Source organism: Pelodiscus sinensis, chromosome 6 (assembly GCF_049634645.1).
Source record: "Pelodiscus sinensis isolate JC-2024 chromosome 6, ASM4963464v1, whole genome shotgun sequence".
NCBI classification, from domain to species: Eukaryota; Metazoa; Chordata; order Testudines; family Trionychidae; genus Pelodiscus; species Pelodiscus sinensis.
This window is the reverse complement of record NC_134716.1, coordinates 71352382-71378901: the sequence shown is the minus strand read 5'-3', so window position 1 is coordinate 71378901 and position 26520 is coordinate 71352382. Positions and strand designations below refer to the sequence as shown.

Below are 26520 nucleotides of genomic sequence, written 5' to 3'. Positions count from 1 at the left end.
TTTTTAAAGCCCTGGTAGTTCAGACTCTGTGCCCGTGGCTACACGCGGCACGGAGTAGGTAGTTCGGATTAGGCTCTCTAATCCAAACTACCGGTATACCTCGTTCCACGAGGAGTAATGGTAGTTCGGATTAGAGAGCTTAATCCAAACTACCTACTCCATGCCACGTGTAGCCGCGGGCACAGAGTCCGAACTACCGGGGCTTTAAAAATGGCGGCGCCTGGCAAGATGCAAATGAAGCCTGGGATATTTAAATCCCGGGCTTCATTTGCAACTTCGGTTGCCTACATTAACCACCCTTGTTCGAACTAGGGTGGTAGTGTAGACATACCCATATATACTTTTCTAGATGGGTCAAGGAGCCTTAAAGTGGGTACACAAGAACTTAAGAATGGCCATAATGGGTCAAACCACAGGTCCATCTAGCCCAATATTCTGTCTTCTGATGCCAAAAGTCCCAGAGAGAATATACAGAATATATAATCACCAGGTGATCAATCCACTGTTGCCCATTCCTAACTTTTTGCAAACATCCCTAAATCTTCCTCATAGCACCACTGAGGTGTGTCTAGACTACATGGCTCCGTCAACGGAGCCATGTAAAGTAGTTTACCCAAAATAGTCAATGAAGCGGGAATTTAAATAATCCTTGCTTCATTAAAATAAAAATGGCCACCGCGCTGTACTGACAATCAGCTGAGTTAGCACAGCGCGGCAGTCTAGATGCAGATCGGTCGACAAGGGAAGCCTTTGTTGACAGCTCCCTTATGCCTCGTGAAACAAGTTTTACCAGAGCAGTTGACAAAGGCTTCCCTTGTCAACCAATCCGCGTCTAGACTGCCGCGCTGTGTTGGATCAGCTGATTGTCGGCACAGCGTGGTGGCCATTTTTATTTTAATGATCCAGGGTTTATTTAAATCCCCACTTCATTGACTATGTTGGGTAAACTACTTTACATGGCTCCGTCAATGGAGTCATGTAGTCTAGACACAACCTGACTGAGCCATCTGTTAATCATCATAATCTAGTCTTTAGGCTAGGGACAACATCCCTTCCCATCCTGGCTAATAGCTGTTGATGTCCATGACAATTTCTGTGATTTCACGACAGAAAGATTCTGACACTATGGGATGCCCCCTCTGCACAGGAATGAAACACTGTTGCTCATATACAATGGCCAGAATATGCATGGGGTCTAAATCACCACCTGTACTGTTCTAGAAACTAAGTCCAAGGATCTCATGTATTTTTAAAGAGAGATAAGGGCATATCTCCAAACCTCAGCAAAATTTGCAGATGTTACACCAATGGTGGCTTTACTATCTGCACTTAAACAGTCAATTTTTAATGGAGTTGTGTATGAATAATTGTTGTTAGGTTAAGGTGTAGTACAGTTATATGTTTTCCACATCGTAAGCACTTTCAGTTTGCTTACTACTAGCGTTTCCCTCTGGAAATGCTGAACTTTAATTGGGAACTTTACTTCCAGTATTGGGAAACACTGAAAAAAAGGAAATGACCCAATCCTGAAAAAAATGAGTACCATTAAAGTCATGAACTATACCTTGGTTTGTCACTTTATTTGCTCTCCACTCTAACAAGAAAATGCAATTTAATTCTTTTATATTAGTCAGAGTTCAAAAAGTCACATACACTTTGTGAAAGACGTGACCTAAAAGATCCCTGGCTTCAGTCTCCCACAATGCTCATGAGCAACACTAAATTGTATCTGCACAAAGCATGGCAAATGGAAAACTAAAGACTGTTCAGTGCGTGACTGTGGATCACTAAGAAAAGGCCCTGGAACACATAACTCAGGGTCATATGTACACATATACAAAAGAGACATCATGGCAATGTACTCTGCTACTCCTGAAGAAAATATCTAGTTTAAACTATCAAAAGGTAAAATTATAGTTGCTACTCTACATTTACATGAGCCATAGGAAGAAGAAAAGTTAATGTTCAGACGGGAAATTCCGTAACACAAGAGTGTGGAGACTGATTATAGGTAGATAACTAATTTAGTATTTTTTAAACAGAGGCCTTACTTGCCTACCCATAATTATAGTTTACCACTGAATTTGTAGCTTAAGTTTCCCTTAGCACAAAACTATTTGGGCTGAAATGAACATTAATTAACCCTGGTCCTCTGTTACAATCTATAGCCATTCATGCTTCTATGGTCTGTCATACTGTATAGAGCATGCTAATGTACATTGGATCTTGTCATTCCAACTATGTCCTCCTGTCTCTTTACTCTACCTCTTTCCCAAATTATCACTTCCATAATACCTTTTGTCTATTCAGGAGAGAGAGATCAAATTCAAGATTTGAATTTCTTTCCCTTGGCGTGGTGTAGAAGCCCCTTTACCAGAAAATGGGTCATCAAATAATTCTTGAAAGTTTTAAAGACATTTCTGCCTAACAAGGAAAACCTACTTACAACATCTCATAACTATTGTGTTCCAATTCTGTGTTTGCTCTCAGAAAATATATTTACTAATTGCCTTATTTTTAAAATGAGCCCAAGCACAATTGTCTTTGGGCATATGGATGAATGTCAACATGATACAAAAAACTGATAAAAAGAGAAAGACCTCCATAGACATATGAGTACTCTTTTCACCCACCAGCAAAAGACTGAACAAAGAGATGTTCTGAGGTTACATTCAGCCTATTCTTTTTTCTTGCACAATTCTCTTTATCGCAAGGTAATGGAAATCAGAAAAGTAAAGCACTTCATCAGATTATTACAAGAGGACACACATGAAGTTTTTAGAATGAGAAACAGTTACTAGGCACTTTACAATGTTTGATTCCATGACACAATGGAATAAAAGCAACTGTTCTTTTCATTGTACTCCTTATATTTGCAAAATTGAGGTCCTTCAGGTTGCAGAAGGAAACTCTGAGGTGAGAGTCATGACAATACTGAAATGCTTAAATATATCATTTAAGGTTTACTTATTTGTATGCAAATGTATTTAAATCTCAAGGAATTATAGTGTCTGAGTCATTCCCTAATCTCTTTCATTGCAAGCTGCACTCTGTGTAGCTCCTCCACTGCCTGAACAAGAAACAGGAACCTAACCTTAGGCAGCTCTTGTTTTCATCTTTTATAAACAATTAGATAAATACATTAAGCCAGGGATTGGGAACCTAAGGCCCTGAGGCCAGATGCTGCCCCCCAATTGCCTACATCTAGCTCACCACGGCTGGTGCTCCAGCTGGTACTCTCCCTCCCCTGCCACCTGTGCATGGGGCTGGAGTGCACAAAATCTACTACCTGGGTTCCCCTATGGTCTGGTGTGGAAGGGGAATGTGGAGAGTGTCTTTCTCCTCCTCAGTTGGGGGCCATATCAGTGAAAGGGGTTGGGGTTTTTTTTGCACCTCTCACTTGTGTTAAACAGTCTACTGTTTCATTATCCTTTTGGTCCAGTAGCATGTGAGCTACTGGCCCGCATGTCAGGGTTAGCTGCTGGTGGTCCACTGGACTGTTGTTTTCATGAGCATCTGCATACACAGAGCCTTGCTGCTCCCAGTGGCTGCAGTTCAAGGAAACAAATCATCTGATGGCCCATCAGCAGTTAACCCTGACAAACTGTGTGTGGCCCACAGGCCAGAAGTTCCCTACCCCTCCTATAAACAATACCCTAGACTCTTCTTTGGTCATGTGCATATACAAGCTTGCTAATAATACCTAGCTCATATAGAGAATTTTTCCTTGGGCAATTTCAAAGTGCTTCAGCAAGGAAGACTCATTATCTTCTTTTTAGAGATGAAAAAACTAAGGCATGGAGAGGTAAAGTGACTTGCCCAAGGCCACTCAGAGGCCCACTGGCAGAGCCAGAAATAGAACGTGTTTCGTGGGTCCCAGTCCCAAGCTCTAAGCACCAGTTATACAGACACAATTGTCTTTACCCACTTATCAAAATCTGGCTCTTAGTCCATTGTGACTCTACCTTTTACATACTGTATTAAGCATTTTCTGCATGTGATCAGAGTGATTTGTTGGTTTGCTATAATTTAAATTATTGCTTTCTATTGCTAAGGATCCCTTAATCCTCATCTGTTTCACATTAGTTCCTTTTTGAAAAGCCTCCTCCATATTACTTAGAGTTGGGATTTTAAAAAGGAGTCTCAGGGTATGTCAACACAGCAAAGTTATTTCGAAATAACAGCTGTAATTTCAAAATAACTTTACTAGCATCTACACAGCCAAACCACTATTTCAAAATTATTTTGAAATAGAGGAGCACTTACTTCAAATTTGGTAAAGCTCACTCCATGAGGAATAACACCAAATTTGAAATATCTAATTCGAAATAAGCGCTGTGTAGACGCAACCCACTGGCACCTAGACCTCCACCGCTCCCCAGGAGTCTGCCAGGGGCCACAAAAGGCAGGCGCCTTCCTGATCCAGTGCGGAAATCATAGACCTCATTGAGGTTTGGGGGGAGGCCTCCAATGTCCATGATCTCCGCATTAGATGGAGGAACGCGGCTGTCTACGGACAGATGGCTGACAGCCTGGCCACCAAAGGCCACATGCGCACCCAGGAGCAGGTGCACATGAAAATAAAGGAGCTGTAGCAGGCCTATTCCAGGGCCACAGGGGGCAGCTCCCAAACAGGGGCTGACCCAGACCCTTGCCTCTATTATGATGCCCTGGACCGCATCTTGGGGGGTCAGACAGTCCATGCCCCCCAAGTGGTCATCGACCTTGGGGCAGAGGGCCCTGAGCAGGGGATGGAGGAGGAGGAGGAGGATGGCCAGGCGTCGCAGGAGCCTGCAGGGAGCATGGCACTCACCCAGGACCCCCGAGGTGTCACAGCAGCCATGTCACCGGTGTCGTCCAAAGCCGGGGAGGCCTCGACATGTGAGTTCCATCACTGTCCCCTTATGCGGGGCGGGGGGAAGGAAGGGGAAAAGGGAGACCAGGGACCACACACATGGGCCTTGCTGACCATGGAGCATGCAGCAACCTGTGCATGTGTCATGCCACTCTGGCCATGTGGCCCCGGCTGACTGTCACACAGGGGCCCTGGCCTGTTACCCACACGCGTGTATGTATGAAGGTACGTGACATGCTCCTGAGCCTAGAGAGGGACCACTGCATGATGCCCTCCCTCCCCAAGCTCCCTCTACGCACAGGCAAGGCACATCTCCCTTCCCCTCCTCCTACCCCCACACTATATACAGCACAGGGGCACGGGTGCAGTCTCAGGCCAGCTCACACTCCCAGGGATAGCAGGACATGCCAAACATGGCCTGTGTGCAAGCACATCGGCTCTGATGGTGCGGAGACCTGCCGTCCTCGCCTTGCAGACGGGGGCTGGGCTTCACCCACTGTGTCCCCAGGGAGAACTGAGCACTTCTCTTATTTCTCCACAGCCGCAGCAGCTGTGAGTGCAGGGTGCACCACCCCGCCCAGGACATCCTCCCACACCCGGGCCAGCAGGGTGACCCGGAACCAGGAGTACCACCAGCAGCAGCATCTGGGGATCCTGTGAAGGCAGATCTGCATCCTGGAGCACTGGGTGCATAAAGACTTGCATCTGCAGCGGGAGAGCGAGAGGGAGCTGCTTTCCCAGGGCTGTGCCATCTGCGACCACCTGCAGACCCTGGTGCAGAGATTGGTGCCTCCTACCTCTCCAGCCCCTGCTGCCACCCCAGCTATCGCTCCTCCTCCCACTCCTGCTCCGCCTCTTCCTCCTCCCCTTCCCACATGCCCCACCCTCCATACCCACTCCTCCCGGGGACGCCAAGGCCCCCACACCCACAGTGCTGGGAGACAGGTGGACCAGTAAAACCCCCAACCCTGAGCTTCTCCTCCCCCTTTCTCCCCTTGCCTCCCCCTTCCAGCTCCCTCCTCCCAGGTTTACCCCTCCCCTCTCACCTCCCCTCTCCCGCCGTCATTCCCCACCCCACCCCCACCACCCCAGTTATGTTCAATAAAGAGAGTTTGTTTTTGGCACCACACGTGTTTTTATTTTACATCAGGAAGGGGGGTTAGGGAGGGGAAAGTGGAAGGATATGAGTGTGGAATAAGGCACAAGGCACCATTGGGCATGCCAGGTAGACTTCACTCCTCCTCCCTCTGGAAGATCTCCCGCAGGGCCTCCCAGATACTGACAGCCCCCCGATGGGCCTCCTGGCTGGCAGCCATGTACAGGCCAGTCAAGTGGCCAGCCTGGCAGGAAAGCCTCCCCCTTCCTTTTGCACAAATTGTGCAGCACACAGCACTCTGCCACCACATGCGGAATATTCCTCTCAGAGAGGTCCAGGCGGGTGAGGAGGCATCAAAATCAGGCCTTCAGCCGGCCGAAGGCATCCTCCACAACGATACAGGGCTTCTGAGCCTGGCATTAAAGGCCTGCTGGGAGGGGTTGAGGTGTCCCGCATAGGGCTTCATGAGCCAGGGTTGTAGTGGGGAGGCCTCATCCCTCACCAGACAGACGGGCATGTCCACATCCCTGACCCTGATATGGTGGTCGGGGAAGAACATCCCGGCGTGCAGCCTCTGGCACACAGAGGAGTTGCAGTAAACCCGTGCGTTGTGTGCTTTGCCGGACCAGCCCACGCTGATGTCCAGGAAGTGGCCCCGGTGGACAGAGACAGCCTGCAGGATGACCAAGAAGTATCCCTTCCGGTTTATGTACAGGGAGGCCTGGTAGTCTTCAGTACAAATGGGGATGTGGGTCCTGTCGATTGCCCCCCCACCCGCAGTTGGGGAAGCCCAGGGCACCAAAGCCCTCGATGACCGCGTCCACATCAGTTAGGTGGATGACTCTGCGGAGCAGCATTCTATTGATGGCTTTGACCACCTGCAGATGGCCACACAAAACTGAGAGTCAATGGGGTGCCAGGGTGGCTTAGAGTGCTCCTTCACCACTACCGCCACGCACCCCCTCCCCAGGAGCAACCCACCTGAAATCCTGGCCACCACGGGCAGTCCATAGTGTGACTGGGACAGAACAAACCCTCCCGGGGAGGGGACTTGTACCACCTCCCCCCCTTTTCCCTGGGAGAGTCCAGCTCCTCCTTGCCCACCCCCCGCAGACACAGTGGCTGAAGACTGCCATACCTGCATGAGCACTGCTCCAGTGGTAGATCTCCCCACGCCGAACTGGTTCCCCATGGATCGGTAGCTATCCGATGTGCAGAGCTTCCAGAGGGTGATGGCCACACGCTTCTGGAGGAGAATGGCAGGCCTCATGTGTATGTCCCATCGCTGCAGAGCAGGGCTGCTGCCATCTGAGGCTTGTGCTTAAAGGGACCACTCCTGGACAGCCGGTTTTCAGCTCACAGAGCTCGAGGAAGATGTCCTTCCTCATCCTGAAGTTCTGGGTACATTGTTGGTCTCCCAGTGTTCCAGGATGATGTGGTCCCACCAGTCACTGCTGGTGTCCAGACGCCAGATGCAGCAGGGCACGCTGATGTCCGGATGCTGCTGCTGCTGCTCCTCCACGACCCCCAGGAGGGTCTGGAAGAGGGCCTGGGGGTTGGGCTGCAGCACATGCTGCAAGGCAGACTCCAGCAATTGCTGCCAGGCTTGCAGCAAGACATCCAAAATGAGCACCAGAGTGCCCAGGGGCAGCTCTGGTGCCATGATGCCAAGTGCTGTGGTGTCCTGAGTCAGGGCAACCAAAGCAGACAGAGAAAAAAATGCTTTGCTGTCCCTCAGCAAGGTAGGCAAGCAAGCAGAGAAAGCTGAGAACTGGCTGTCCAGGAAGGGTCCCTTTAAGCACAAGCCTCAGATAGCCTCAGACAGCAGCCACACAAAGTAACTACTAACTTGATGCCCTGCTGGAACCGGTTTCAGCTGGTCTTAAATGTGATTCAGCATCCAATCAGTGTGGACACGCTATTTTGAAATAGAAAAATGCTATTTTGAAATGCATTTTGTGCGTAGACGTGTTATTTGGAAATATCTTATTTTGAATTAACTATTTGGAAATAAGGTATTTTGAAATAACGTTGTAATGTAGACGTACCCTAAGGGAATTAAGAGGCAAATGGGAGCTGGGAGCCCAACTTTTATAGGCTCTCGTGTAATATTAATATTTATGCAGGCTCAGATTTGTGTGACCTTCTATCTTCCACTAGGTTTGATTTCAGTTGTATATAGATGCTCTCTCCCTGATCGTCTGACTCTTTTAGAACACTATCCTGCATATTACAGAACAGAATTAAAAGTGACTTCGCCTTCTGCATGCCAACAAAATCAACATTTTTTAAGTTATAGGGTCAACATAGAAACAGGAGCAACTCTCTCAACTTCCACAAAGTTGTGCCTCCTTACACCAAAATAAATTTGACTCACCCAGCTGAGAATTTCTGCCACTCATTCTTGCCCTCACAAGCAATTTACAGCAAATAATTCCATAATCTTTAGATTGTAGAGGCTTTTTACTTCATATTATTCGTGGCTTGTTTCCCAGGGTTTGGGACCAAAAAAGCTTCTGACCAACAAGCTGAGTAAGAAGGCAATCATGCTGTCTCTAGACATATGTTCACCTTCTTGGCTATTATGTAATTGCTCTCCAGACCAGTAATCCCTTTTGATCAAAGTTCTGGCCTACTTACAAGGTCTCTATAATCTACAATGACATTTCCTGTTCCATTTTATCTAAATGCTCTGGAGGTCTGTCACAATATTCAGGAATCATGAGAGGAGCTTTATTGTCATCTTTTAAACGCTGTCAATCGCATCCACCAAAATCTCTCTTCAGACTTTTACCTAGCAGTCATGTTGACATTCCTTCTCCTGCTTTATCTAGTGTATAGGAAAATACTCTATTCAAACATTTAAAATTTAGTTCATTTCCTTTCCTACCTTTTATTACATTATTAATATTACATTGCATGGTATGCAGTGTCCTTAAAAGTCCTATTTCAACCTTCTTATTACATTGTACTCTTAGCATTTGAACTGAAAAATCCTCTTATAGGGCTAACTACTACAGTCTCCAGAGAAGTAGTAGGAGTCCTCTACTGCAGTGATACCAGCATGGATATGCTGCACTGGGGAAGGCACTAACTGTGAAGAGATGGTGCTGGTACTTTCTGCTTCCCTTCCATGCTGTGGAGCAGTACCTGGTATAGCTCTCTCCAGGCCACTGTGCGAGTCCATTGGCCAATTCTCTCACATATTGAAAGAGGTGCCCAGATTTAATGCATCTGAGGGTACTGAGGGAGTTGGCAAATGTAATTGCCAAATCTTTGGCCATTATCTTTGAAAATTCGTGGAGATCAGGAGAGATCCCAGATGATCAGAAAAAGGCAAATGTAGTGCCCATCTTTAAAAAAGGGGAAGAAGGACAATCCAGGGAACTATAGACCAGTGACAATCAACCTTATCCTAGTCCCTGGAAAAATCATGGAGGGGAATCTCAAGGAATCCATTTTGCAGCACTTGGAAGAGGGGAAAGTGATCAGGAATAGTCAACATAGATTCACGAAGGACAAGTCATGCCTGACCAATCTGATTAGCTTCTAGGATGAGGTAACGGGCTGTGTGGATATGAGAAAGTCAGTGGATGTGATATACCTTGACTTTAGCAAAGCTTTTGATATTGTCTCCCACAATATTCTTGCCACCAAGTTAAGGGAACATGGATTGGATACATGGACTGTAAGATGGATAGAAAGCTGGCTAGACTGTCGGGCCCAAAGAGTAGTGATCAATGGCTCGATGTCAGGTTGGAGGTCAGTTTCTAGCGGAGTGCCCCAAGGATCTGTTCTTGGACCGGTTTTGTTCAACATCTTTATTATTGACCTGGATGAGGGGATGGATTACACCCTCAGCAAGTTCGCAGATGACACTAAGCTAGGGGGGAAAGGTAGATACGCTGGAGGGCTGGGATAGGGTCCAGAGTGACCTGGACAGATTAGAGGATTGGGCCAAAAGAAATCTGATGAGATTAAACAAGGACAAGTGTAGAGTGCAGGCACTTGGGACAAAAGAATCTCAAGCATTGTTACAGGCTGGGGACCGAATGGCTAAGTAGCAGTTCTGCAGAAAAGGACCTGGGGATTACAGTGGATGAGAAGCTGGATATGAGTCAACAGTGTGCCCTTGTAGCCAAGAAGGCTAATGGCATATTAGGGTGCATTAGGAGGAGCATTGCCAGCAGATCCAAAGAAGTGATTATTCCCCTTTATTCAGCACTGGTGAGGCCACATCTGGTGAGGCCACATATCGTGTCCAGTTCTGGGCCCCCCACTATAGAAAGGATGTGGACTCATTGGAGAGGGTCCAGCGGAGGGCGACCAAAATGATTAGGGGGCTGGAGTGCATGACCTATGAAGAGAGACTGAGGGATTTGGGTTTGTTTAGTCTGCAGAAGAGAAGAGTGAGGGGGGATTTGATAGCAGCCTTCAACTTCCTGAAGGGAGGTTCCAAAGAGGATGGAGAAAGGCTGTTCACAGTAGTGACAGATAGCAGAACAAAGAGCAGAGGTCTCAAACTGCAGTAGGGAAGGTCTAGGCTGGATATTAGGAAAAACTATTTCACTAGGAGAGTGGTGAAGCACTGGAATGTGTTACCTATGGAGGTGGTGGAATCTCCATCCCTAGAGGTTTTTAAGTCTCAGCTTGACAAAGCCCTGGCTGGGATGATTTAGTTGGGTTTGGTCCTGCCTTGGGCAGGGGGCTGGACTTGACCTTCTGAGGTCTCTTCCAGCTCTATGATTCTATGAAATGATAGATGTAACTCCATCTTAACAACATGCCTAACTGGTATTAAATAATAGATTCTAAAGAGAGAGCCAAACACCAGTTTAAACTGCCTTAGAAAGAATGTTCATTAAATAGTATTGTCATTCCCTTATCCAACAAATGTTGTCGTTGTCAAATAATTTGGCCATTTTGAGTCAGCAAAGATTTTGGTGTGGGAAGTTGAGAGAGTTAAAATAGATGGTGACGAACTGCTTCAATATCAATATGCTTCTATTAGTAACAGCCCTAAAACCACTGTACATTAGTATCTGCCTCCAAACTAGGTACAGTAGAGTGACAAGTTAGAACATCAGTTGCAGTAATATATCATCTCTGCTCCCTGGCAACTGTTTCTACCGGAAACACAGTAACACTGGCAGGCTAAATTAGCCCATATGCATATATTTTTTAATTCATTTAATGTCTTAATTGTTGGATTGTCTCATATTAAAAAAACATGGAGGAACTGTTCCACATGTTGCAGCACTCCCTCCATTTCCATTGGGTCAATGGGAGCTCTGCGGTTTATCAGGGGTGTTCAACATATCAGTCCTACACTTAACAGTTTCAAATTTAGAGCCGACTGCTGACTGCCTTCAATACCATTGACTTTGGTTATTGCAAAAAAAAGGAATGATTTCCTGAGGCAACCAGCATTGGAATCAGGGTTGGTATCTAGCCCAGCCCATCTTGCCACCTGTCAGGATGCTGTCAGGGGATGAAGGACAATTGAGCAGGACATGTTCAGACTAACAATTGTCACAAAGTGAAAAAATAATATGGCTATTCGACTGCTGCTACACTTCATGTTTTGCAGTTAACCTCTTTTTTATTCTAGATGCGATGCAAGTATTGCAAAGCTATCTGGAGACATAAATATAATCAGGCATGAGATCCAGAAGCTAGAGAAAGAGATTGGTGGAGTCCGCTCTATCTCAGAAAGTTATGCTAATAATTTAGAGATGAAGGTGAGCAGATGATCGTAAAATGAAAAAAAGATCTTTTGGCTGTAAGATCCATATTTAAATTTTCTTTTTTTTTTCTCTTCACAACTACTGACCAATGATAATGAAAGATGTGATATTGACACCAGTTTATTTATTTGTTTAAACTAACCCCTTTCCATTCCAATAACTTTCAATAGCACTGATGGGGTTATACACACATTAAGTAGTAATGCAAACTAAGCAATGCAATCCTGGAATGTAGGGCTCATGAAATGCTAAGAAAACTCCCATTACAATTTGCTAATCATGTTTCATTACACACAAATCCGAGATCCTTGTTTTAAAATGGATCTCGAAATTCCAGATACAAGGGCTACGTCTATACTGGCCACAATTTCCGGAAAAGCCATGCAAATCAGGTAAGTCAGCATAGGGAAATCCGCAGGGGATTTAAATATCCCCCGCGGATTTAAATAAACATGTCCACCGCTTTTTTTCCGGCTTCGGGAAAAGCCGGAAAAAAAGCGTCTAGTCTGGCGCGCTCCTCTGGAATAAAGCCCTTTTCCGGAGGATCTCTTATTCCTACTTTGAAAAAAAGTAGCCGGAAAAAAAGCGGCGGACATGTTTATTTAAATCCGCGGGGGATATTTAAATCCCCCGTGGATTTCATTATGCTGACTTACCTGATTTGCATGGCTTTTCCGGAAATTGTGGCCAGTGTAGACGTAGCCAAGGACTCTGAGGCTGGAAAACACCACAGAAAATCATGATTTTGTTCTTTAGTTTCAGCTTCAGAAAGTAGATGAGACAAATCTAGTTGCTTGAATGCATTACTAATCAGTCATGCAAATTTTGGAACCATTCCAAGATGTTCCTGAAATTGTCATTCTTTGGGTAAAACTTCTCTCAGTCACATTTTATGCTTAAGTATGTTTCTGCAGTATATATACACATATTATAGGTGTACTGATATTTTTATAGCCACCAGGAAAATTGTGCAGTATCATATTCCTAGCATTCAATCTCTTCTGTGAGAGACAGGCACCTTTAGGTCCCTCTGCCTTCAATACAAATACAGGCTGCTCAGCATCATACAGGACTGATAACATAAAGAGTGCCATTGCACAAGAGTAATTTGGCTCATACTAAGAAATAATTGTTGGTCCCTCCATCTCAGAGGGTATGTCTACACCAGTGGTCCCCAACCTTTTTGGGTGGTGGGCGCCGCGCGGGGCTGCTGGGCCACCCAGGGGCGGGGTCTGGGCCACCTGGGGGCAGGGCCACCCGGGGGAGGGGCTGTGCATAGGCCGCGCACCTGGGGGGTGGGGCTAGGGCTGGCTCTAGGTGTTTTGCTGCCCCAAGCAAAATATTTTTTTGGCTGCCCCCCCCAGGACAGGCACTGAGGAGGAAAGCGCCACTTTCTCTTTGACTCCCACCACACTCTCTGGCCAAACCCAGCCTACGTCCTGTCTCCCCTCCATACACATCCCTGTCCACACACATCCTGACTCTCTCCCCCCCCCATGCACACACAGAACCCAATTTCCACCTTCTCTCCCCTCCCAGGCAAACCCGACCTCTCTGTGACTGGACCCAGTCTACCCCTCTTCTCTCCCCCACCTGATCCACCCTGTACCCTCTTCCCTCCCAGCCAAACCAGATCCCGACCAGACCCAGTTTGCTCCCCTCTCCCACCTCCCCCCAATGACCGAATTCCGTCTCCTTTCCCTCTCCCCACCAAATCCTTGTGTCCCCTCCCCACAGCACGTGCAGAAATGTCGGAGCACTCTGGGGGAGAGGTGAAAAGTGTCACGGGTCCCCCTACTTCCCTTTCTCTGCAGCTGTACACAACTTTCCCCGATGTGAAGTGGGGGCCCCTCCCCTGCAAGAGGAGAGAGAGGAGCCGCCAGGCCAGGGCTCGCCTGCAGCCGCTGCAAGGGATTCTGGGGCCAGCAGCTCCCGGGGGTGCTGTGGAAGTGCAGAGGGGCCGGCGTGGTAGTGCAGCTGGCTGGCAGCCCTGTACAAACACCTGGGAGCAGAAGCGAGGCAGAGCACTGGGTGGGGCGCTGCCTGCGCCAGGGTCCAAGCTCCTCGTGGAGCAGGCAGAGGGTCTCCCGAGCTCTCCCGGAGCTGATTAGACAAGAGACCGGAGGGAAGGGGATAGATGGGGGGAGGGGCTGAAATTAACAACAAGCGGCGCGGCGTGGCAGCACTGCGAGTGGGGAAGCGCTAGGCGGGCGCACATAAATGCCCCGGCGGGCGCCATGGTGCCCGCGGGCACCGTGTTGGGGACCACTGGTCTACACTACCACCCTAGTTCGAACTAGGGTGGTTAATGTAGTCATACGAACTTGCAAATGAAGCCCAGGATTTGAATTTCCCGGGCTTCATTTGCATGTTGCCGGGCGCCGCCATTTTTAAATGTCCACTAGTGCGGACTCCGTGCCCGTGGCTACACGCGGCACGAACTAGATAGTTCGGATTAGGAAGCCTAGTCCAAACTATCTAGTTCGTGCCGCGTGTAGCCGCGGGCACGGAGTCCGCACTAGTGGACATTTTAAAATGGCGGCGTCCGGCAACATGCAAATGAAGCCTGGGAAATTCAAATCCCGGGCTTCATTTGAAAGTTCGTATGACTACATTAATCACCCTAGTTCGAACTAGGGTGGTAGTGTAGACATACCCAGAGAGTATCCCGCCATATTCATTAGAGGTTGTTATTCAGATTAGTCTTAAATTTCCTTCTTTTAAATAGTCACTTCACTGGCTTCTGAGTATATACAGTAAAACCTGTGTTATCTGGCATGCTTGGGGATTAGGGCGTTCCAGTTATCTAAAAATTCCGGTTATCTGAGGGTCTCATCAACCTAAGAAAAACCAATGGACAATAATAGTAAAACTCAAGTTTTTAATATTGGTAGTTTTGTGTGTGTGAGGCAGTTGGTCTCACATTTTTATTCTGAGTTAAAGATGATTAGTACTTCTTAAATAAAAAAATTGTAAGCCAATCTGGTAAACCAAGCCAGGCCTGTGCACCTGAAGATGTGACAGTATTGTGGCTGGGGGAAATGCCAGTTAAAGTTTTCTGGTTAACAGAGTGCTGGATAACAAAGGTTTCACTGTATGTTTCTGTATAAGACAAGCTTCCAGTCATTTCATATAGTGCAAACATCAACTTCACCTGCTCCAAGATTGAATGACTCATGGCAATTTAGAGGAAGCTATTTTACCTGGAAATTGTATAAGACACTGTTTGGACATCTGTCCTATTGAATAGATATAAAAACATCCTGCCTCCCAACTAAATGGAATGCAGAACAGGTGTGTGCTAAAATCACAAAAAGCAGTATTCAAATGTATGTAAAAACCAAGTCAGACACTTCATGTGAAAACTATTAAGCAGAACATTAAACAGTGTCCATCAAAGAGAAAACATTTCTTCTCACAGAATGACCTTGAACAGAATGCAAAAGAGCAGAGTCTAAATGCAAACTAATCTGTTGATCAGAAAACTATAGTAAAGAACTGAATTATCAGACATAGATGAACGCAATTTGTTGGGGAAGAGTCAACATGGATTTTGTAAAGAGAAATCTATTGAAGAGAGGAGTCAAACAACATGTGGACAGGGTGAGCTAGTGGATGTAGTGTACCTAGATTTCCAGAATGCCTTTGACAAGATCCCTCACAAAAAACTCTCAAGTAAAGTAAGCTGTCATGGGATAAGCAGGAAGGTCCCATCTTAGACCAGTACTTCAAAGACAGAAAACAAAGGGTCAGTTTTCAAAATGGGTAGAGGTCAATAGCTGTGTCTCCCAAGGATCTGTACTGGACCATATTCATACATTTTCTGGAAAAAGTCCTATTCTACATATTCATGCATTTTCTGGAAAAAGTATAAACAGTAAGGGGGGAAATATGAAGATGATACACGGCTATTTATGATAGTTAAGTCCCAAGCAGACTGCAAAGAGCTGTAAAAAGATCGCACAAAACTGGTGACTGAGCAACAAAATGGCTGATGAAATTCGGTCTTGACAAGTGCAAAGTAATGCACATTGGAAAACATAAGCCCAACTATACATATAAAATGATGGTGCTTTAATTAGTTGCTACCACTCAAGTAAATTGATCATGGATCTCTGAAAACATCATCTCAATGTGCAGCAGAAGAGAAAAAAAACAAACAGAATGTAGGGAATCTTTAAGGAGGCATAAATAATATGACAAAGAATCATATTGCCTTTACATTAAGCCCTAATGAAGTTCATCTGCCAAATGTACTGAACATAACTAAACTCTTGGTATTCCAAATATTCTCAGATTTGGCCTCCCAGTTTCGGTAGACTGCATCCCAAATTCTCCACACCACACCTTTATTTAGCACGAAATATTTGCAATACTATAAAAAATACTGCCAGTATATCATCATGGGTTTCAGTAAGAGTTGGGAGCCATTATAGCAAGCCTTATGGAAGCCTTATGGAAGACCTTTCTAGAACACTTACTCAGTGTTCCTAGGTCCTTCTGGGCAGGAATCTGGGCGGGGTGCAGGAGTCAGGGTAGGGCCTTGGGGATGTGGGGACAGTGCAGGAGGCTGGGGACAGCAGCAGTGAGTTGTGTGCAAGAGTGACGATTGGGAGGTCCCATCCTGCTGGGCCTTTTTTCTCCCCCAATCGCTCCTCTTGCCACCTGAGGCCTTTTCTCCTCCCCTCCAGTGCTGCAGCCAAGGGTCTGGAGGGATGGAAAGGCCTTGGGGAGAGGGGACTACTTACCCAGTGTGCTGGCAGGCAAGATGGCAGAGCCCCAGCACTGCTGGCCATTCCCTTGATGGTACGTCTGCCCCCAGTGACCACTCTCAGCATCACATCCCTCTGAACAGCCCCTCTCTTTGCATGTTATGAAAAACTGTCCCTTTCCTGGGGCTTCTGGTTGTCCTGGCACAACCAAACCCTGACTTTGCTTTATTTAGGATAAGAGGAAGCTGCATACCAAATTTGGTGAACATAGGTCTTACCATTTAGGAGGAGTTCTTGAACAAATAGACTCACCAACAGATGTGCAAACAGACAGATGCACACAACTCGAATATATATAGAGAGAGAGGATGGCAGGAAGGAGGGGTCAGTCCCCACTGACATCAATGGGAGTTAAATATCAACAAACATTTTGTACAATAAGGTCCAAAGAGAACAGAGTATACAGTCGAAGAAGTTCAACTTTAGCTTTCAATGAAATTAATTCTGGAAAAAGCACTTTCAATTACACACCCACCTTAAATTCAGGCTGGTTTCCTAGCTATTGTAGTCATAATGTACTGTTAATGTAAGTGCTGGTACTTTGGCTCATGAAAATGTTCCCCCTTGAATTCTCATTAGGTAATGCGGCTATTAGACAAGATTGAAATTTCCAACTCGGAACAAAACTCTCATTTAAAGACAGTCCAGGGCGATCAACACCATGAATTGCAACTTCTGGATTTCAAGTAGGTGCTGGAAAGTTTTTAACTGTATTAATGCACTCTGAATGCTGTAGTCTGAATGGTGTTGGCATGAAACAACAAAACAGATCCATCAATATATATGCATTCAACAATGCTGAGGGAAGACATATACAATACAATCATACTTTAAAAATATAGAATGGAAGACGATTGTTTTCAAAATGAAGCAACACTAAATGCCACCCCAGATGAAATAATCAATACAAAAGGCACTGTATACAGGGGAGAGGGGAGGGGAGAGGTTTGTAAAATGTGGTATTCGAGAGTTGTCTGGTTGCCTCCTGGTTATAGTCGGCCTACAACCCCCATCTTAAACCTGTCCAACACATTATCAATAAACTACAGCCTATACTGGAACAGGATACCATACTCCAAGAGGCTCTGGGAGACAGACCCATAGTCTCCTATAGACAGCCACCTAACCTCAAGATGATTCTTGCCAACAACCACAGGAAATACCACACTAATACCAACACTGGGACCTTTCCTTGCAACAAACCCCGTTGTCAGCTTTGTCCACATATTCATTCTGTTGATACCATTATTGGACCTAACCAAGTGAGTTATAAGATCAAGAACACATATTCCTGCGCATCCAGAAATATAATCTATGCTATCATGTGCCGAAAGTGTCCGTCTGCTATGTACATTGGACAAACATCTCAGACACTTCGCCAAAGGATTAATGCCCACAAAACAGATATCAGACAAGATCACAAAGAAAAAACAGTTTCTTGCCATTTTAACCAGAAAGGACACTCTCTCAATGACTTAACCACCTGCATTCTGCTACAAAGACCTTTTACATCTGCACTTGAAAGGGAATCCTCTGAACTGTCATTCATGTTAAAATTAGACACTCTCCAAAGAGGACTGAACAAACACTTGAACTATCTTACCCATTATCAAGATAGCTTCCCCAATTATCACCTCTAATACCATTAACTCAAAAACATCCCACTCTCCCCACCTCTAATATCATCAATTCACAGACACTTACCTTCCTTCCTTTCCCCCCTCCTCTGCATCCCCCTCCTGTTCTGAAATGTGATTTGTCCTTTTCATATGTGTTCATTTTTTAAATTGTATCCTTTGGTATATATGGTTGTGACTATTTTCTTCCACTATTTGATCTGAGGAAGTGGGTCTGGCCCACGAAAGCTCATCATCTAATAAACCATCTTGTTAGTCTTTAAAGTGCTACATTGTCCTGCATTTTGCTAAAAAAGAACTTGTGAGAGTTCAAGACTCTCTGTGTTTTGGGGGCAGATGGGAATCTGGAGGATTCCCAGAAGCTGATAGAGGATGAAGGCCAAAAAGCAGAGATAGTAGAGAGAGAAGTCTTACATGCATAGAGAGGGATCTTACATGCAGAGTGACCAAAATATAGGATTCTGGGAGAAGAGAGCAGTCTCAGAGGTGAGATTTAGGCTAACAAGAACTAATAAATCATAGCTGGGAATTGTGTCTATTTAGAGAGGCTGTATGCTTTAGATGTTTGTCTTTTTATGCTGCAATGTGATAAACCATCTTGTTAGTCTTTAAAGTGCTACATTGTCCTGCATTTTGCTTCAGCTACCCCAGACTAACACGGCTACATTTCTATCAAGTTCTTTTTTGTCTTTCCATATTTCCCTTTCTAGCTCAGTCTTGACTTATACTGAATTTCAGGGTTGGGAAACCATTATGGAGATCTGGAATCATTTTAACAATTTACTCAAGTGACTAAGACTTTCACACAACATTAACTAAAGCTCAGTTTTATTGATAAAAGATTAATTTTTCTTAATATTAGAGTGAATGGTCTTCTAAATGACCTCCGGGATCAAATTCAGGACCAACGAAAGTGGACAGAAACCCAGCTGAGGCGATCTGAGCAAGAGCAAGCCTACCATATAAATCAGTTTCTTAATGCAATGAAGGAGAGACTGGTAAGATGTTTTATCCTGGACTGATAAAATCAGTATCAATTAATAGATCTCCCAAGACTGATTACAAAAGATTTTTGTAATCTGTACAAAAGATTACAAAGATTGTGTACAGATTATGTACAAAATATTACAAAGATTTTTATATTCCATAAAAAATTCCAGACATTTAAATTAAAAGAAAAATTTTAAAACATTCCGCATGTTCTCAGGGTCAGGAAATGAAGATTTATTTTATTAAACTGCTTAAATCAAACTTCCAGCATAACATCCTTCCAGCTGCATTAGGGATTCTTTCTTTGCATCTCAAGAATAGTTCTGGAGAGAATATGGTATATTTATCTAACTTCTTCCTTTGTTTCTTACAAACACAAGACTCAGAGGTCTCTAGAGCACATGTGAGAGCTGTAGGATGTATAACATTTGTCTAGTCATAATTTCATAAATGTATTTCAGTTCAGAACCTCACAGTTTTCCAAATGTTAAATTTCATAGGAATAATAGAAATTGATATTTAAGTAATTCATTTTAAGTATAAAAAGTTTTTGAGCCGTTTGATACACTACATTCTACTTCAGGTTTCATCATCAAATACATTATTATGATTCTCAAAAGCAGCTATGATTTTGGGTGTGTGGACCACAGGACAATGTCCTTCAAAACAAAAATCATATGAAAATGTCTTTGAATTTGAATCTTGAACAAAATCTATATACATATTTTAGAGATTTGTGTGTGTCTGTGTGCAAATCCGTTTGTTCAAGAACTCCTCTGAAATGGTAAGAGCTAGGACCACCAAATTTGGTATGCAGCTTCCTCTTATCCTAACTTAAACCAAGGTCATCAGGGTTTAAGAAAAAATGAGGAAGAACGGCTCTTGCGCAAGGGGGGGAGGGGGTTTGTGCAAAAAGGAGCATGTAGACGGCTCCTTTTTGCACAAAAGCCTCTTGCACAAAAACAGACTAATTAATTATGCAAATGAAGTGCAGCAATATGCTAATCTGCACTTCATTTGCATAGGCTTTTGCACAAGAGAGATGCAATGTAGATGTAGCCCAAGGGAGTAGCCAGCTGGGGACAGGACTTATCATCTTGCCTGCCACCAGCCCAAGTAAGTGGCTCCCCTGTCCCAATGCTGAACCCGGCGGGGGTGAGGAGGAATAAAGCGTTGCCCGCCCCACCATTGTGGATCCTCCCTGGAGCACCACCGGGGCCCAGGCAACACAGGAATCACAGTTTGACTCTTCCCTCCTCACTGCTGTCCCAGACCCAGGGAGGACTGGTGGGAGACCTGCGTGTCCCTGAGGGGACTGCTTGTGGGATACTTGTGAGGCCCGCCTCCCCTATCCTCAGGCTGGACTTGGGCAAAGCCAGATAAGTGTTCTAGTGCTTCTATAATTTATTCCATCCAGTCATCTTCTGTACTAACTAAATCAAATGTATTTACATTCGATGATACAGTGCAATAGAGAAAACACTGAAAACATTTCCAGCCCTATAAAACACAGCATCTTTGTTGCTGTAGAATTTGCTGCCTCTGATACCAGCATTTTTGTGAGTGTTTTTTAGACAGCACACCTATGTGCAGTGCTATTATCTCTGTACAGAGGTCTTGTACAAAAGTTTTGCCAAAACATACAGAGTTGACATTAGCCTGAGCTCACAACACTACTTTTAAGTGAAAGAAATAGGGCAGAGCATATTTTTACACACCCACTCCCTCTTGAAGCAGCCAAACTGAACACAAAACACAGCTGGAAATGCTGTGGTGGGACTAGGTGAGACTTAGAGGAATCTTCAAAGCAGAACCTCAGAGGTGACAGCAGTGTATGTGGGGGATGTTCAATGCTATTCACTAAAGTTCCGATCTTTGTGGGAGTACTTGGCACCAGTGTGCTATGTAAGCTGTGACCATGAAAGATTCAAATACCACCCAGCTGATTGGCAGAGTTCCCCTCCCTTCATGAACCACAGGGCTAGCTGTATAATAGCTTTCAGTGGCTTTCTACTGGTGGTGCACATCTGCATATTCCTCAGTGCACATAAAAAGTTTTCCGTTAAAAGCATTTTTGGAAAAGCGCGTCTAGATTGGCCATGGACGCTTTTCCACAAAAAAGCCCCAATAGCCATTTTTGCGATAGGGGCTTTTTTGCACAAAACAAATCTGAGCTGTCTACACTGGCCCTTTTGCGCAAAAGTTTTGCGCAAAAGGGACTTTTGCCCAAACGGGAGCAGCATAGTATTTCCGCAAAAAGCACTGATTTCTTACAGTAGGAAATCAGTGCTTTTGCGGAAATTCAAGTGGCCAGTGTAGACAGCTGGCAAGTTTTTCCGGAAAAGCGGCTGATTTTCCAGAAAAACTGGCCAGTCTAGACACAGCCAAAATGTATTCTGCACGTCTGGAAAAAAATTGAGGGAACACTGTGTGGCACCACTAATAATCAGGCTATAAATATGTAGCCAACCATTCCATCCTACTGTCTAGACTCAGCAAATTTTAAACATAGGATACTATCGCTTATTCTTCACTCCGAAGCTGTATGAACTTGAACACAGAATACATGTTATAGGTTGGAGTTATTTAACACGTTCAGAACAGCAGTAGGTTATTCTGGGAAATGACTCACTTCATCAGCCACCTGTATACAATTTCAATATTTGTACATGCAAAGAGATTGTTTAAACCAACATACTACACTCTGGTTAGGTTTCATCAACACTGCACGGTTTGTAAACATTTTAATTAAGAAGCAAATTCTGCCACTGTTCCTGCTACCCTACAGGGCCCCCTGGCAGTGAAAATGTGCAGTTCTGCTGTGTAAGGCCTGGGGATGCAGACCATAGCGTGACTCTGCTGTGATTCACAAGGATTTTCTGTGCTGCAGTGGGGCAGAGCAAGGTAGGGGTGGAAGAAGGCAGCAGCCACCTACTCCCTCCCTTCATGTCCCACAGTGGCTAGCTGTATAATAGCCTTCAGAAGCTATTGCAGCCATTAGGCTCATATGTGGGGAAGAATTTCTCTCCATGCCCTGATTGCAAATCTACTTTTGCTATTCAGGCTAGGCCCTGGTCTCCGGATTTGCTCCTTAACATTTAGCAGTTTGGTTAGGAAGCTTTGTGTGAGATAAACACATTAATAGAGAACTGCACTGGAGTTTCCAATCAATTATTCTAAGGTGAAAGACTAAAATACTGGTTCTTAAAAAATGCCCTACACCAGCATCCATTCCACCTTGTCTTAACCCTCTGGTGTATGTGGGTGGTGGTGGGGAATTGGAGGATATCTTGTAAAGACACATTTATATAGTTAATAGTGTAAGGTTAAGAAGCCTAGTTTCACTCTTTCCAGTCAAGAGACAACTTTGTGGTGAGCAGTGTAATCCTCTGAGGCCTTCTCTACACTGATGGCAGGATGCAGGGTAGGTAAGGACGAGTAAGGCTCTGATAGGGGGAAAGGCTCCTGCAGATCTCAATGGCAGGCAAAAGCTCCAACAGTGGGAAGCTGCTAGAGTCTTTCCCCATTCCCAAAGCCTTTCCTTGCAGTGGGAAAAGGCTCCAGAAGACGGGAGATGCTGCTCTGCAAAACCCAACAAGAGTACATGGCATGGGAGGCATTGCTTGGGGATTTAGCTATGTAGGGTATTTACCATAAGGTTCTAGTGAGTCTTTACTCACCTAAACAATGCCTCACCGTGTACACCAGTGTGTGCACTTTATAGACTGCCATAAGTGTAGATATAGCCTTATTTACGATGGAATTTATATGACGTTCACATGCTATCTATTTAAAAGGAAACAGCAGAAAAGAAACTGGAAGAAAACATGCAACTCTCACTAAAGCTAGAGAGCACCAATAAATCACAGCAAAATGAAATGGTGCCGAATCAGGCAAAAAATGATGAAAATAAACTGCATGCAAGAATTACTAGATTTGAAAGACAGATCTGGAGCGAGCTGGAGGAAATCCAGAATGAATATAGATCCGGTAAGAAGGGTTTATTTGTTATAGCTGTACAGGACTTTATCTTGGTCCCTTAGAAAGTGCTTCCTAATCAAATGGGAACATACTTCTTTCTCAGTCCCATATAGTTGCCTTTTTTCCCAAATAGGTTTTCCCCTACCTCGCTTCAAACAGACCTTACAATAGGCCACCAGAACCCATTACTCCACTTTCCTTTTTCCATGGTCTTTTAGTACAGGTCAAACCTCTCTAGTCCAGCACTCTCTGGTACATCAGTATCTGTGATCCGGCATGATTTTCGTTAGTCAAATGTGCACCATGGGTGTGGCCAAGTTTCCTGTAGTCCCATAAAGTTTGTTTAGCACTTTCAGTCCTAGCTCTCAGTCTTCTGTGCTGTTAGTTAGCCCTAATTTACCCCTAAATGTCTTCTAAGAGCACAGCAAGTAGTGGAAGTATTGATAATGCTGCTATACAATATTGACTTCCTGTGGTTCTGCAAATTCTCTGGTTCAGCACAGGTCGGGTTCCAAGGATGCCAGACTAGAGAGAGTTAACCTGTGGCTTATTGCATGAGACCTAAAACTGCTTTCAAAATGTAGCATTTGGGTCTGCATCCAACGGTGAGAACCCTTTGTGCCATCATCAGGAGGCTGCAGCCCTTCCATTTGGACAGGAGCCCTTGCTATTGAGATCTTAGCTTGGTGCTGTGTGGCTGTGAGTATTTCCACGTAAAGTAACTGAGACCAAAGGCCTTTTGTAGTTTTAGCTTGCAACAATGAATGGCACAACACAAATCTGTGCACAGATAATTAAGCAGGCCAACACACAGATACCTGTTCAGTATTCTATGATGAATGCTAGTGACATCTGCCAGTTCATTGGCAGACCAAATTCTAACCTAGAAAACCCTTCACGGATTTGCATGTGGCTGCCTCAGAGACCATCTTGTAGTCCACAACCTAGCAAGGCAGGATCTAGAAGGATGATGCAATTAGAAAAGCCTTGAATTTAAAAAAATGCAGGTGCTAGAGAACAAGCTCCTCAGCAAAAAGTCCTTGGTTGCTGTGGACTTTGTGTCAGAGATCACCTTGCTAAGCCCAAACCCAGACACATTCAAATCAAAATGCAAAACCCACCTTTTCTATAAACTCTGCCCCAGTAACTGTTTCTTTCCCAACTATCTGAGGGGAATGATAAGAAATAAGAATAAGGAGAGAGAGTAGGCAGAAAGGCAAAAAGAGCACTTTCTTTCTAATATGCTGTCTCAATAGCTGCTATTAGTGCTTATACACTGCAGTGACAGGCACCTTGGAAATGTCTGAAATGTGAGAGAAATCTGTTTGGATTTTTTATAACTTTAAATACTCTTCAATTACTTGCTTAAATCATATCTGAAGAGGTGCAGTGATCAAATGAACTCCACATTGTCACTTTTTGGCTTTTGAAATTGGTGTTTAATCTGGCATGTTTCCATGTTGGCACTTTATTCAGCAGGAAACCATGGTTAAGATATTTTTTAGCAATAAAATAAAAAAATCTGTTCTGCCAAACTGAGCAAACATCAGAAAGGATTAGTTGGCAATTTGAGAGACCCTGTAATTTGCAAACTAGGATGGATAAATCTGTTAGCTGTTCAAAATCTTCGAGTCTTTGGTTAACCACAGTATAAACAAACATTATTCATAAATAAGCTGGGATGCTTTCAAGTTTGTCTGTTTCAGAAAAATACCTCTCAGCTCCAACCTCTTCCTTTAAATTTTTACTTAAGTACCTATAAGGCCTCCATAAAAGCAGTATCTGAATTCCTCTTTATATTGTCTCAGAAATGTATGTACAATTTCCATCAAAACTATCTTTTATTCTTATTGTTACCACATAGTATACTATAAAGTAGTGTCTACTTCAAGTGAAGACTAGCTCTCCTTCAGAATGATTCTCAAATGTTGACTTTCTTGGCATGGATTCCAATATTTAGCATCCAAGTGCTTGAAATTAAATACTTGTATGTATCCTGATGGGAACTATTGTCACTGTCTGAGGTTGCCACCTATTAACAGATGATAAACTGTCAGAATCAGACAATCTTAATGCAGTGGCATCTGTGATGAAGCACACCCCCAGTCCCAAACTGGAGAGGTCTAATGAGCTTCTCTGGGTTCAATCCCTATCAAATAGACACATTTGCCCACTGTGCCAGTTGGAGAAAGCAAGCTAAAGGAGAGCTGGTCACAGGATCGGATGGCAACCAGGAGGGATGGGGCCACACGTCCCGAAAAGCAGAAAGCAAAACAGCTGACAATTTTCTATTGCCCAATGACTTACCAAAACCACAAAAGGTTTTAAGAAGGGGGAAAGGCTCTGCCTATCATAGTGTTGATGGCTAAAACTATTAGGCCCCATAATTGCAACTGATAAGAGTGTGGGATGATTGCTGCCCAGTCACTCAACTCTCTTGACTTCAGGAGGGGCTTCTGTGCCAAGTACTATGATCTCCTGACACACTATCAATTGCAGGAGCAGCTCAATACCATAGGGCATGTTAATGTGATTAGAGAATTTCATGGGTACAAAAGTCATGATTATAAACTTAAAAATCAGTTACTGGATAAACAATGTATTAGCTATGCTTTCAACAGTGACATGGCACAGCTGGACCAAAAAAACTTCAAGAACAAGCAGGACAATAATTTTGTTGTTTTTGGACAGCATATTGAATTCAATTTTCATACCCAATAAATATGATGCAAGTTCCGCTTCTATTTCTATAATTTTCGGAGCATTGCCAATGTTTGGTGCAGCCCAAAACACAGGAAGACATGATTCCAATACCCTGGTGGTTGTCATTTCAAAGGCTCAAGTGCCTCCATGACATGCAATAAAACAGATTAGTTTATTAAAATAGCCTTAGCAGGTTTAAGATTAAAAGGTAGCTATTTACTGCAGAGTACATAAAAGCCTTTGACCATAAATTAACTAAATATACCTATTTTTTCTTTCTCCAGGATTTCAGTCTATTCATGAAGCTCTCAACTCACTCCAACAAATACAAGCAACAAAACTGAAACTAGAAAAAAAGAAATTCCAGAAAGACATTAAAAAGATACGATGTAAGATAACTGAACTTCAGGAAGACTGAAGCTTTCTCAGCATTTGCAGTTGTTTTCTCAACATAACCAGACTGCAGGCTTAAACACTGAAACAATGAAAATCTTATGTCTCCAAAATATGTTATTCCTATGTTTAAATCATATTTTATAGTAGAACCTTCATAATCTATTGCAACACTAAAGAAAATCAATTTTGGTGATTTTTTTCTGTTTTAATACATTGAAATTAGGTGAGTATCACAAGAAAATACAGTTTAAGGACTTACAAATTTGAAAAGGATATTTCACAAAAAGTTAGCTCTTATTCGGGTATTTTTAGGATCCACTTGTCCATTTAACTCCCTGAAAGT

The 26520-nt window shown here is 44.2% G+C and overlaps 1 protein-coding gene across 4 annotated transcripts in view; it reads left to right on the top strand.

Moving 5' to 3' along the window:
* FAM81B (family with sequence similarity 81 member B) overlaps positions 1 to 26205 on the top strand; it is a 62416-nt gene extending 36211 nt beyond the window's left edge. For all 4 annotated transcript variants that reach the window (XM_075932122.1, XM_075932121.1, XM_075932120.1 and 1 more), the window contains exons 5-9: positions 11563 to 11692; positions 17050 to 17156; positions 18970 to 19105; positions 22895 to 23087; positions 26066 to 26205. In XM_075932122.1, coding sequence (XP_075788237.1) covers positions 11563 to 11692; positions 17050 to 17156; positions 18970 to 19105; positions 22895 to 23087; positions 26066 to 26199 — 700 coding nt within the window. In that variant the 3' untranslated portion in view covers positions 26200 to 26205. The remainder of the gene's footprint in view (positions 1 to 11562; positions 11693 to 17049; positions 17157 to 18969; positions 19106 to 22894; positions 23088 to 26065) is intronic.
* Positions 26206 to 26520: the final 315 nt, after the last annotated feature.